This window comes from Coregonus clupeaformis, unplaced genomic scaffold (genome assembly GCF_020615455.1).
Source record: "Coregonus clupeaformis isolate EN_2021a unplaced genomic scaffold, ASM2061545v1 scaf0324, whole genome shotgun sequence".
NCBI lineage: Eukaryota > Metazoa > Chordata > Actinopteri > Salmoniformes > Salmonidae > Coregonus > Coregonus clupeaformis.
This window is the reverse complement of record NW_025533779.1, coordinates 207,593-221,012: the sequence shown is the minus strand read 5'-3', so window position 1 is coordinate 221,012 and position 13,420 is coordinate 207,593. Positions and strand designations below refer to the sequence as shown.

Here is a 13,420-nt window from a genome sequence, read left to right as displayed (position 1 = left end):
CATTATCTGTCCCTATTTTTCTTTCCTGTCTAGGCTGACGTGTGGAATTAGGAGTAATATCAATCGTTGTTATATTGTTCCCTTCTGACCATTTAGTGCTGACTATTTCCAAAACATATTTTGCGTCATTCTCTCGTGTCAACTCCTCTAAGGTAATTTCCCAAGTGGTGTTTCCCTTGTTAATTTCTATTTTACAGCCGTATTCATCCCAGATTGCTTCTCCCATAGTTTGATGATTAGCCCACCCACAGAGGGATAGTTCTGGCAGAGGTTTGATCCTCCGTATTGAAAAGGATCTTTGAGTTTCTGTAACTGTCATTTCTTGGGCTTGAATAAAAATACTAGTTTGACTGTTTCCAGTGGAACCTGCTTTTTTAGTCTATATTTTATTCTAGTTTCAGGGGCCGATTCCTTAACTTCTGGTGAGATCATATATATCCATTATCTTTACATATCTATTCCCTACAAGTTTTCCTTTTTTATTTATTTTTGGCTTAACTTCCACACAATGATTTTTTAGGCATTTTATTTTAAACAGTGCATATCCTTCTATCTGGCATTGTCACGATCGTTTACGGACGAGAAGGACCAAGGCGCAGCGTATTCGTTCATATTTACTTACGGCTAAACACACGACAAAACAACAAACGAAACGAAACGTCCAAGGTAGCATACAAACAACATACCTTACACGGAACAAGATCCCACCACTAACAGGTGCCAACAGGCTACCTAAGTATGGTCCCCAATCAGAGACAACGAGCTACAGTGTCATAAATGCTGTAGGTGGGTGTAGTGGTGGAATCAAGCGCAGGACACCGAAGTATAGTCCAAAAGACTTTAGTGGAATATCCAACAAGGAAAACAGAACAAACTTGCCCGAAGGCGAAACTACGCACGTAGGCGACAAACAAAAGGCGCACTACACAGGTGCGTAAAACGCTCCAACACAGTGGAGTAAAGCTCAACCGAGCGAATAAGGAAATCGACAAGCAAACATACGACAGGAACAATCACACACAAACACAGACACACCCAACGAGACTTAAATAGAACACTAATGAGGACTAACTAGACACAGGTGTACAACATCAAGACCAAACCAAACGAACATGAAACATAGATCGGTGGCAGCTAGTACTCCGGGGACGACGACCGCCGATGCCTGCCCGAACCAGGAGGAGGAGCAGCCTCGGCCGAAACCGTGACATACAGCTGCCTCTGATTGGGAACCACCCTGGCCAACATAGATCTAAACGATCTAGAAACTAACATAGACAAACCCAACACAGAAAATACACACCCTGACTCAACCAATACAAGTCCCTAGAGTCAGGACGTAACAGGCATCTACCTAGTCTGGGCCAGCCTGTGTACAATATTTGGTCTCTGTTCACAACAGATACTCTTCCTGGTTCAGCAAGGCTATCTCTAGAATACTGTATGGTTGTGGGCAGACTCACTACCATCTTTCCTAGGTTAACTGCTATTACTGTCAGAGCAATTCCACAGCTCTTCAGTTGTTGGGGACCATAAGAGGGCAGAGAAGTCAATCGTAGGGAAGTCACCTTCCTCAATAGCAGGGGAGTCACTTTCTTCAATGGTGGGGAAGTCCCTCTCCCCTCCATCTCCTGTTGTCTCTCTGTTGCCTGGGTGATCGCTTGTGCTTGGGGCATCTGCCATAGCAGAAGAAGAACAACCAGCATGAGCCTTAGCACCAACATCGAAGGCCACTCCCCCCGGATTCTCAGGAGGGACTGGCCTTCGATGTTGGTGCTAAGGCTCATGCTTGCTTGTTCTTCTTCTTGGACACCGCCTGGTGCCTCGACATCCTCAGCTTCCTCATGGCTCGCCGGTGGCAGGCCGGTTCCCTTCGAGACCCTGGTGCAGTGATTCAGATGGTACCACGTTGTACTTCCTTCCACCTGTATCGCCGTGGGCGTCGCTCGGATCGTGTATGGTCCTTATCTCCTGGGCTCGTTCAACTTTCTGCGAAACACTCGGATGTAAACTCGGTCTCCTGGAATCACCGGTCCTGGCTCCTCTGGTCCGGGTTCCGGTTCTCGCTTTTTTTCCTGGAGATAGATCACTTTATGTATAGCAGTTAGTTGTCTTACATATGCTTTAAGCTCCATCTCTAATTGTTCCAATGAGGGTCCTTTGTAGGGCCCTCTCAGAACTGGCACTAGCATGGGTCGACCCGTAAGCATTTCATGCAGGGTTAGGTTTGTATTTCTGTTAGTTTGCATGCGATAGCTCATTAAAGCCAATGGTAGTGCATCCACCCAATTGAGCTTTGCACTGGTACAGATTTTATTCAGTTTAGCCTTGAGGGTTTCATTTATTCTGGGTATTACTTCTCTGGTTAGAAAGTGATTACTGTCCCTGATCCTAGATCTGCTGATGGTACCGCCTCTACCCATCTGCTAAATCTATCTATGATCACTAGCAAGTATCTTTTGCCATTCACCTTTTTTTATCATATCCACATAATCCATGACTAGATGTCGAAATGGTCCTTCTGGGACTGGTATGTGACCTATGGGCGTGGTTATTCCTTTTCGTACATTGTTTTGTGCACACACCTCACATTTTGTTAATGCCTCATCTACCATTGCCTGTAGATATGGTGACCAGTATCCCTGTTTTTTAAATTTCCTTATCACTTTCCCCCTTGCGCAATGGTCAAAACCATGCGCATCAGTTATCAGTAGATTACGGTTATCAGTAGATTACAGTTATCAGTAGATTACAGTTATCAGTAGATTACGGTTATAAGTAGATTACGGTTATCAGCAGATTACAGTTATCAGTAGATTACAGTTATCAGTAGATTACAGTTATCAGTAGATTACGTTTATCAGTAGATTACAGTTATCAGTAGATTACGGTTATCAGTAGATTACAGTTATCAGTAGATTACAGTTATCGGTAGATTACAGTTATCAGTAGATTACGGTTATCAGTAGATTACAGTTATCAGTAGATTACAGTTATCAGTAGATTACGGTTATCAGTAGATTACAGTTATCAGTAGATTACAGTTATCAGTAGATTACGGTTATCAGTAGATTACAGTTATCAGTAGATTACAGTTATCAGTAGATTACGGTTATCAGTAGATTACAGTTATCAGTAGATTACAGTTATCAGTAGATTACGCAACACAATCAGCAGGTTTTCTGTTTTGTTCCATTGACTTGTTTTTGCTCGCTTCATCATGGGGCCCAAATCCTCCATTCCCTTGTTTACTAGTAAAGTAATGTGTGGGGCAGCACCAGAAACATTATACCATTTTGCCACAAAGTCTGAGCCGTCCCTGTCTGTTACCTCCATTGCTTCTCCCTGTTTTCCCATGACTATGTACTGAGACATCATTGGTCCTGATTTCCCATTTGTGTTTAACAACCATAGATGTTCTAAAAGATCATCACGATAGGGATCGTATTGCATTGTGCAATGATATTCTGATTTTCCCCAATCTGCTTCTGGTATCTGAGCCTGAATAAACCTATCCCACTTCTTGACTGTCTTATCTACTTCTGTCTCAATGCCCCCTAACCAATATACATTTGCTGTATCCTGTTTCATTACCATTTGCAAGTTTAACCCTGCTTTATCTATAATTACCCCTTCAGAGGAACACCGAATTTGTATACCCATTTTGCATAGGGCATCTCTTCCTAATAAGTTGACAGGGGTGTGTTCTGATACGAGTATAGGGAGGGTTGCGGATTTGTCATCCGCTGTCAGGCGAACTGGAGCTGTCATTGGAATTAACTGCGTCTGTCCTGAGAATCGTACAGTTTTGGCGTATTTGCTAGACATGGGGAGGTGAGAGGCATAATTTGGACTTACACAAGTGTAAGTGGCTCCAGTATCTATCGTCATGGGTGTGCCTCTGTTTTCTATTTGAACCTGCAGCATAGTTAACACTGGAAACTGCATTTTCATACTGGCCCCCGTGGGAAACGAACCCACAACCCTGGCGTTGCAAGCGCCATGCTCTACAAACTGAGCTACGGTTTCGTCTGGGGCAGTTTCGTCTGGTATCCCCTGGCTGTTGGCATCCCCTGGCTGTTGGCATCCCCTGGCTGTTGGCATCCCCTGGCTGTTGGCATCCCCTGGCTGTTGTTATCCCCTGGCTGTTGGCATCCCCAGGCTGTTGGCATCCCCAGGCTGTTGGCATCCCCAGGCTGTTGGCATCCCCTGGCTGTTGGCATCCCCTGGCTGTTGGCATCCCCTGGCTGTTGGCATCCCCTGGCTGTTGGCATCCCCTGGCTGTTGGTATCCCCTGGCTGTTGGCATCCCCTGGCTGTTGGCATCGCCTGGCTGTTGGCATCCCCTGGCTGTTGGCATCCCCTGGCTGTTGGTATCCCCTGGCTGTTGGTATCCCCTGGCTGTTGGCATCCCCTGGCTGTTGGCATCCCCTGGCTGTTGGCATCCCCTGGCTGTTGGCATCCCCTGGCTGTTGGCATCCCCAGGCTGTTGGCATCCCCTGGCTGTTGGCATCCCCTGGCTGTTGGTATCCCCTGGCTGTTGGCATCCCCTGGCTGTTGGCATCCCCTGGCTGTTGGCATCCCTGGCTGTTGGCATCCCCTGGCTGTTGGCATCCCCTGGCTGTTGGCATCCCCTGGCTGTTGGCATCCCCTGGCTGTTGGCATCCCCTGGCTGTTGGCATCCCCTGGCTGTTGGCATCCCCTGGCTGTTGGCATCCCCTGGCTGTTGGCATCCCCTGGCTGTTGGCATCCCCTGGCTGTTGGCATCCCCTGGCTGTTGGCATCCCTGGCTGTTGGCATCCCCTGGCTGTTGGCATCCCCTGGCTGTTGGCATCCCCTGGCTGTTGGCATCTCCTGGCTGTTGGCATCCCCTGGCTGTTGGCATCCCCTGGCTGTTGGCATCCCCAGGCTGTTGGCATCCCCTGGCTGTTGGCATCCCCTGGCTGTTGGCATCCCCTGGCTGTTGGTATCCCCTGGCTGTTGGCATCCCCTGGCTGTTGGCATCCCCTGGCTGTTGGCATCCCCTGGCTGTTGGCATCCCCTGGCTGTTGGTATCCCCTGGCTGTTGGTATCCCCTGGCTGTTGGTATCCCCTGGCTGTTGGTATCCCCTGGCTGTTGGTATCCCCTGGCTGTTGGTATCCCCTGGCTGTTGGCATCCCCAGCAGATTCCAGGTGGCCCTTGTGGGCCCCGGTTTCCTCCTCTCTGATTGTTTTGCAGAGGTTTTTGTTGTCTATTGTTCCATTGCTGGGGTTGTTGTGCATACACATTCACTACTGGTGCTGTGGGTTGCACTTGGGCCTGTGGCGCGGGAAGCAGATGTGGTCCTCCAGGGGAGACTGCAGCCTCCGTTCCTGTCTCAGTCGCAGGTGCTGTTACTGGGGCCTGGGTTATCTTTTTCCCTCTGTTTGTCAGTTCTTCCAGTTGGAGTTGAGTCAGCTTTCTCCGAATGTCTCTCCCCTGCTCTGTGAGTCTCTGTTCATCCTTTCTGTGTTTTTCTACTGCATGTATCACATGGTCACAGAATTATTTGTGTGACTTTGAGGTTAGTCCCACCACATCCTCCAGCCTGCTTTTCACTGGCTGGGGCGTGGCCTCTATCACTGAGATTCGGAACAGAGTTGTCATTACATTTACATTTTAGTCATTTAGCAGACGCTCTTATCCAGAGCGACTTACAGTTAGTGAATACATATTTTTTATGTATTTTTTATACTGGCCCCCCGTGGGAAACGAACCCACAACCCTGGCGTTGCAAACACCATGCTCTATCAACTGAGCTACATCCCTGCCGGCCATTCCCTCCCCTACCCTGGACGACGCTGGGCCAATTGTGCGCCGCCCATGAGTCTCCCGGTCGTGGCCGGCGGCGACAGAGCCTGGTTTCGAACCAGGATCTCTAGTGGCACAGTTAGCACTGCGATGCAGTGCCTTAGACCACTGCGCCACTCAGGAGTTGTCATCAGTGGGACCCCTTCTGGGTCTCGTTCTGTTTCCAGTCTCCATCGTTTCATCTGTTCGTGTAGATAGGCAGCTGGATTCTCCGTTTCCCCCAGTGTCCCCCCTTTTAGTGACTTGGGGTCAATTCTTGCCAGATATTCCAGTCTCAGTGCTCGCCAGACTTCAGGGCGGTGTGAGTCAAAATCCATCCCGTCTCCTTGCGGGTCTGTCACTTCTCTCCCCAGGTCACTGTTCCCCAGTATATCCTCCATTTTTGCCTTTCCTACCACCCTTGCCAACAGTGCCGTCAGATCCCCAACAGTCAACAGTTTCCCCATGGTTTGTTCCTCTAAGGTCTTTATCCATTTTCCTGCCCCATCATGCAAATCTGGCAGACGTGCAACCAATCCTTCCAGGTCCTGCGATCCCCATGGAACATAATGTGCCTGGCTACCTTTTATTAAAATTGGAGATTGCCCTTTATATTTTTCAGTTTTTTTCAGTGTTCTCCTAGTCTGCACTCTTTCCTCCCCCCCATATTTCAGCCGCTGCTCCTTCTTCCTCCTCTTCTAGTTCCCGGTCAGTCTGTTGTCTAACCCAGCTCTGTTCTCTCTCCCTGTCTTCCTTTTTCCTCAATTTTCTCGTCATTTTGTCTATTTCTCTTCCTATTAGTTCGTTTGTTGCTTCGATAATTGTCATATCTTCATCCGGAGAAATATTCATCGGAGAGAAGGCCTCCCTCAGCTCTCCATAGCAGTCCAATCTGTTTGACTTTGTTTCTTTGTTTGATTCTTCCTGCTTCTTTCGAGTCTTTTTCTCTCCTTCGGGTCGGGAAGATGGGAAAGGAGTTCCTTCTTCTTCCATTTCTATTTCTCCTTTTATTGATACTACTACAGAGGTCAGAGGTCAGAGGTCCCGTGGTGTAGGGCGGAGGTCAGAGGTCCCGTGGTGTATGGCGGAGGTCAGAGGTCCCCCGGTGTATGGCGGAGGTCGGAGGTCCCGTGGTGTATGGCGGAGGTCAGAGGTCCCGTGGTGTATGGCGGAGGTCAGAGGTCCCGTGGTGTATGGCGGAGGTCCCGTGGTGTATGGCGGAGGTCAGAGGTCCCGTGGTGTATGGCGGAGGTCGGAGGTCCTGTGGTGTATGGCGGAGGTCAGAGGTCCCGTGGTTTATGGCGGAGGTCAGAGGTCCCGTGGTGTATAGCGGAGGTCGGAGGTCCCGTGGTGTATGGCGGAGGTCAGAGGTCCCGTGGTGTATGGCGGAGGTCCCGTGGTGTATGGCGGAGGTCAGAGGTCCCGTGGTGTATGGCGGAGGTCGGAGGTCCTGTGGTGTATGGCGGAGGTCAGAGGTCCCGTGGTGTATGGCGGAGGTCGGAGGTCCTGTGGTGTGGCGGAGGTCAGAGGTCCCGTGGTTTATGGCGGAGGTCAGAGGTCCCGTGGTGTATAGCGGAGGTCGGAGGTCCCGTGGTGTATGGCGGAGGTCAGAGGTCCCGTGGTGTATGGCGGAGGTCCCGTGGTGTATGGCGGAGGTCAGAGGTCCCGTGGTGTATGGCGGAGGTCGGAGGTCCTGTGGTGTATGGTGGATGTCAGAGGTCCCGTGGTTTATGGCGGAGGTCAGAGGTCCCGTGGTGTATGGCGGAGGTCAGAGGTCCCCCGGTGTATGGCGGAGGTCAGAGGTCCCCCGGTGTATGGCGGAGGTCAGAGGTCCCCCGGTGTATGGCGGATTTCAGAGGTCCCGTGGTGTATGGCGGAGGTCGGAGGTCCCGTGGTGTATGGCGGAGGTCAGAGGTCCCGTGGTGTATGGCGGAGGTCGGAGGTCCCGTGGTGTATGGCGGAGGTCAGAGGTCCCCGGTGTGGCCGGCGGAGGTCAGAGGTCCCCCGGTGTATGGCGGAGGTCAGAGGTCCCGTGGTGTATGGCGGAGGTCAGAGGTCCCCCGGTGTATGGCGGAGGTCAGAGGTCCCGTGGTGTATGGCGGAGGTCAGAGGTCCCCGGTGTATGGCGGAGGTCAGAGGTCCCCCGGTGTATGGCGGAGGTCGGAGGTCCCCCGGTGTATGGCGGAGGTCGGAGGTCCCGTGGTGTATGGCGGAGGTCGGAGGTCCCGTGGTGTATGGCGGAGGTCGGAGGTCCTGTGGTGTATGGCGGAGGTCAGAGGTCCCGTGGTGTATGGCGGAGGTCGGAGGTCCCGTGGTGTATGGCGGAGGTCAGAGGTCCCGTGGTGTATGGCGGAGGTCAGAGGTCCCGTGGTGTATGGCGGAGGTCAGAGGTCCCGTGGTGTATGGCGGAGGTCAGAGGTCCCCTGGTGTATGGCGGAGGTCAGGAGGTCCCGTGGTGAATGGCGGAGGTCAGAGGTCCCGTGGTGTATGGCGGAGGTCAGAGGTCCCGTGGTGTATGGCGGAGGTCGGAGGTCCCGTGGTGTATGGCGGAGGTCGGAGGTCCCGTGGTGTATGGCGGAGGTCGGAGGTCCCGTGGTGTATGGCGGAGGTCGGAGGTCGTGGACCAGTCCACTTTCTTTCTGTTTGTTTTCTCATCATCCATGTTGAGTACTTCTTTTTCTCTTCCTCTTCTTTCCTGTGTCTTTTGTTTTATAGTTTTTTATTTGTGTTTCCATTTCCTCACACACTGTGACATCAAACGTTCCTCCTTCTGGCCATTTGGTGCCCATCATCCTGGTGCGATGTTCCCATTTTTTAGATGTTTCTATTATTTTCCCCCTTGTCTAGGGGATCCCGGTCACTCAGGATTCATACCGCCGTTTTATTCATGTTTATGGCCTGTATTTTTGAACTCCCTAATGCCGGTCTCAAGTTCAACCCCCTTTTTATTTTTATCATCATTTTAAATATTCTATTTTTTATTTTATTTTTGATCTTATTTTAATATTCGTCCTGAATCCTTTTGATATTGATACTAGCTTTTCTCTTATTGTTGATCTGTTCTGCCTTTGATTATTTTAACCAGAACTTATTTATCAGAAATGTGTGTTTGGTTATTTCTTATATCTCCTGATGTGTGGAACACCTCATGAATCTTTCCTTTGCGTATTTCTCCTATTTCCCAACCACTGAATATCTAGTTATCATAAGTACACTGCTCAAAAAAATAAAGGGAACACTAAAACAACACATCCTAGATCTGAATGAATGAAATAATCTTATTAAATACTTTTTCTTTACATAGTTGAATGTGCTGACAACAAAATCACACAAAAATTATCAATGGAAATCAAATGTATCAACCCATGGAGGTCTGGATTTGGAGTCACCCTCAAAATTAAAGTGGAAAACCACACTACAGGCTGATCCAACTTTGATGTAATGTCCTTAAAACAAGTCAAAATGAGGCTCAGTAGTGTGTGTGGCCTCCACGTGCCTGTATGACCTCCCTACAACGCCTGGGCATGCTCCTGATGAGGTGGCGGATGGTCTCCTGAGGGATCTCCTCCCAGACCTGGACTAAAGCATCCACCAACTCCTGGACAGTCTGTGGTGCAACGTGGCGTTGGTGGATGGAGCGAGACATGATGTCCCAGATGTGCTCAATTGGATTCAGGTCTGGGGAACGGGCGGGCCAGTCCATAGCATCAATGCCTTCCTCTTGCAGGAACTGCTGACACACTCCAGCCACATGAGGTCTAGCATTGTCTTGCATTAGGAGGAACCCAGGGCCAACCGCACCAGCATATGGTCTCACAAGGGGTCTGAGGATCTCATCTCGGTACCTAATGGCAGTCAGGCTACCTCTGGCGAGCACATGGAGGGCTGTGCGGCCCCCCAAAGAAATGCCACCCCACACCATGACTGACCCACCGCCAAACCGGTCATGCTGGAGGATGTTGCAGGCAGCAGAACGTTCTCCACGGGCGTCTCCAGACTCTGTCACGTCTGTCACATGTGCTCAGTTTGAACCTGCTTTCATCTGTGAAGAGCACAGGGCACCAGTGGCGAATTTGCCAATCTTGGTGTTCTCTGGCAAATGCCAACGTCTTGCACGGTGTTGGGCTGTTCAGCACAACCCCCACCTGTGGACGCTCAGGCCCTCATACCACCCTCATGGAGTCTGTTTCTGACCATTTGAGCAGACACATGCACATTTGTGGCCTGCTGGAGGTCATTTTGCAGGGCTCTGGCAGTGCTCTCCTGCTCCTCCTTGCACAAAGGCGGAGGTAGCGGTCCTGCTGCTGGGTTGTTGCCCTCCTACGGCCTCCTCCACATCTCCTGATGTACTGGCCTGTCTCCTGATAGCGCCTCCATGCTCTGGACACTACGCTGACAGACACAGCAAACCTTCTTGCCACAGCTCGCATTGATGTGCCATCCTGGATGAGCTGCACTACCTGAGCCACTTGTGTGGGTTGTAGACTCCGTCTCATGCTACCACTAGAGTGAAAGCACCGCCAGCATTGAAAAGTGACCAAAACATCAGCCAGGAAGCATAGGAACTGAGAAGTGGTCTGTGGTCACCACCTGCAGAACCACTTCTTTATTGGGGGTGTCTTGCTAATTGCCTATAATTTCCACCTGTTGTCTATTCCATTTGCACAACAGCATGTGACATTTATTGTCAATCAGTGTTGCTTCCTAAGTGGACAGTTTGATTTCACAGAAGTGTGATTGACTTGGAGTTACATTGTGTTGTTTAAGTGTTCCCTTTATTTTTTTGAGCAGTGTATATGTTCGGTTTTTCTCTTATCTTTCCTGATGTCCACTTTCCTTTTGTGTGGAACACCACTGTATGAGTGTTTCTACCCCTAGTACTTTAATGGGCTTTCACACACCGTTCACTCTTCCTCTCTTAGAGTGAGACCGGCAACGGCCCAGAAGAGGTGCACCAACCTTTCCCCACCAAAGACAGAAACGTTTTGTATCACACATGCGTTCACACTTTTCCCCCTGGTGCGGACCGGGTGCGTCCTCTCTACCAGGTTACACTTAAACAACGGCCCAGAAGAGGTGCGCCAACCTTTCCTCACCAGAGCAGAATTATTTTCACACTCACTTGCACTCTCACTCTTTCATACACTTGCCTAAGCTACCTGCAAATTCAACCCCCTTCCTGATTCACTTCCTCGACACAAGAAAAACGGTTTTATACAGGATTTTTGCCCACCTATGCAGCCCTCTAAGCGATTCCCTTCCTCGACACGCCGAGCGGTATTCGCAGGACTTGTTATTTATTTTCTGATCGCCCAAACCAGAACAGCCGCTCGCGCTGAAGCGACCCAGACAGAATGATCAGCAGGATGAATCAAATGAATCGATCGAATTTGAACAAATGCAAGGAAGGACGGAGGTTCTCACCCAAAATTTGATGGTACATGGCCCCGTCCATCGTCCCTTTGATGCAGTGAAGTTGTCCTGTCCCCTTAGCAGAAAAACACCCCCAAAGCATAATGTTTCCACCTCCATGTTTGACGGTGGGGATGGTGTTCTTGGGGTCATAGGCAGCATTCCTCCTCCTCCAAACACGCGAGTTGAGTTGATGCCAAAGAGCTCCATTTGGTCTCATCTGACCACAACACTTTCACCCAGTTCTCCTCTGAATCATTCAGATGTTCATTGGCAAACTTCAGACGGCCCTGTTATGTGCTTTCTTGAGCAGGGGGACCTTGGGGCGCTGCAGGATTTCAGTCCTTCATGGCGTAGTGTGTTACCAATTGTTTTCTTGGTGACTATGGTCCCAGCTGCCTTGAGATCATTGACAAGATCCTCCCATGTAGTTATGGGCTGATTCCTCACCGTTCTCATGATCATTGCAACTCCACAAGGTGAGATCTTGCATGGAGCCCCAGGCCGAGGGGAGATTGACGTTCTTTTGTGTTTCTTCCATTTTACGAATAATCGCACCAACTGTCTGTCACCTTCTAACCAAGCTGCTTGGCGATGGTCTTGTAGCCCATTCCAGCCTTGTGTAGGTCTACAATCTTGTCCCTGACATCCTTGGAGAGCTCTTTGGTCTTGGCCATGGTGGAGAGTTTGGAATCTGATTGATTGATTGCTTCTGTGGACAGGTGTCTTTTATACAGGTAACAAGCTGAGATTAGGGAGCACTCCCTTTAAGAGTGTGCTCCTAATCTCAGCTCGTTACCTGTATAAAAGACACCTGGGAGCCATAAATCTTTCTGATTGAGAGGGGGTTAAATACTTATTTCCCTCATTAAAATGCAAATCAATTTATAACACTTTTGACGTGTTTTTCTGGATTTTTTTGTTATTCTGTCTCTCACTGTTCAAATAAACCAGTGGGCAATGGGCAAATGTACAAAATCAGCAGGGGATCAAATACTTTTTTCCCTCACTGTATTTATATATATATTTTTTTTTTATCAAGCTGACATTGAATATCTCTTTGAGCATGGTGAAGTTATTAATTACATTTTGGACGGTGTATCAATACACCCAGTCACTACAAAGATACAGGCGACCTTCCTAACTCAGTTGCTGGAGAGGAAGGAAACCACTCAGAGATTTCACCATGAGGCCAATGGTGACTTTAAAACAGCTACAGAGTTGAATGGCTGTGATAGGAGAAAACCGAGGATGGATCAACAACATTGTAGTTACTCCACAATACTAACCTAATTGACAGAGAAAGATATTCCAAAACATGCATCATGTTTGCAACAAGCCACTAAAGTAATACTACAAAAAATATGACAAAGCAATTAACTTTTTTTGCTGAATACAAAGTGTTTTGTCTGGGGCAAATCCAATACAACACATTACTGAGTACCACTCTCTATATTTTCAAGCATATTTTCAAGGTTTTACTGCTAACCTACAAAGCATTACATGGGATTGCTCCCCCCCCCCACTTCTAAAACCAAAGTTGCGCCCCTGCTATGGACTATTCATGTTAAGTTGGCAACAGTAATGCAACAGGGTGGATTGGATGCTTGAGTAAAAAGCGGATTATAGAGTAGAGTAACCAATAGTTACTGTATTGTGATTGTTTAGTGTTTTAATAACTCAACAAGTAGTAGATTATATTTACATTCGTTTTTACTTACACTTGTATGTTGACTTCTCCATATTGATGTTGGTTGTAAGTTTTGGCTGACTTTCTTAGCGGATGTACAATCATCGCAAATTGAATAATGGGGCGTTTCAGGCCCCGGAGTTAACAGAATTGTACACTGGATCACAAACGAGGGCTGAGGGGCTTACATTTTCAACTTCCCTTGTTGGCTAATTGTTTGGACAGACTGCAAAGAAGGCCGCGGGGATTCCCCCAGGGTATAAGGCGAGAGTAAGTGGAGGAGGGTGTGTCTTTTGTGTGTTTGAAACGCAGCCATTGTCTCACATGCCAGAAATGCAGCTGTTTTGATTACATTTGACACTTCGCGGCCACCGGAGTTTGACACTTGACTACAGTTTGCATTGAATTGTGGGTCATATCAACCCCACAATAACAAAGTTCTTCACTCGCTCCCTCGAGCTAAATCGAGGTCTGAGGTGGCAACGTTTGTGAATTGGACCTCCACTTAA

At 48.9% G+C, this 13,420-nt stretch overlaps 1 protein-coding gene across 1 annotated transcript; it reads left to right on the top strand.

The window, feature by feature from the left end:
* Positions 1-6,918: 6,918 nt before the first annotated feature.
* Positions 6,919-8,268, top strand: LOC123484460 (LWamide neuropeptides-like). The gene has a single exon (XM_045214842.1). The coding sequence runs from the start codon at positions 6,919-6,921 to the stop codon at positions 8,266-8,268; it is 1,350 nt and encodes a 449-aa protein (XP_045070777.1).
* The last annotated feature ends 5,152 nt before the right edge of the window (positions 8,269-13,420 follow it).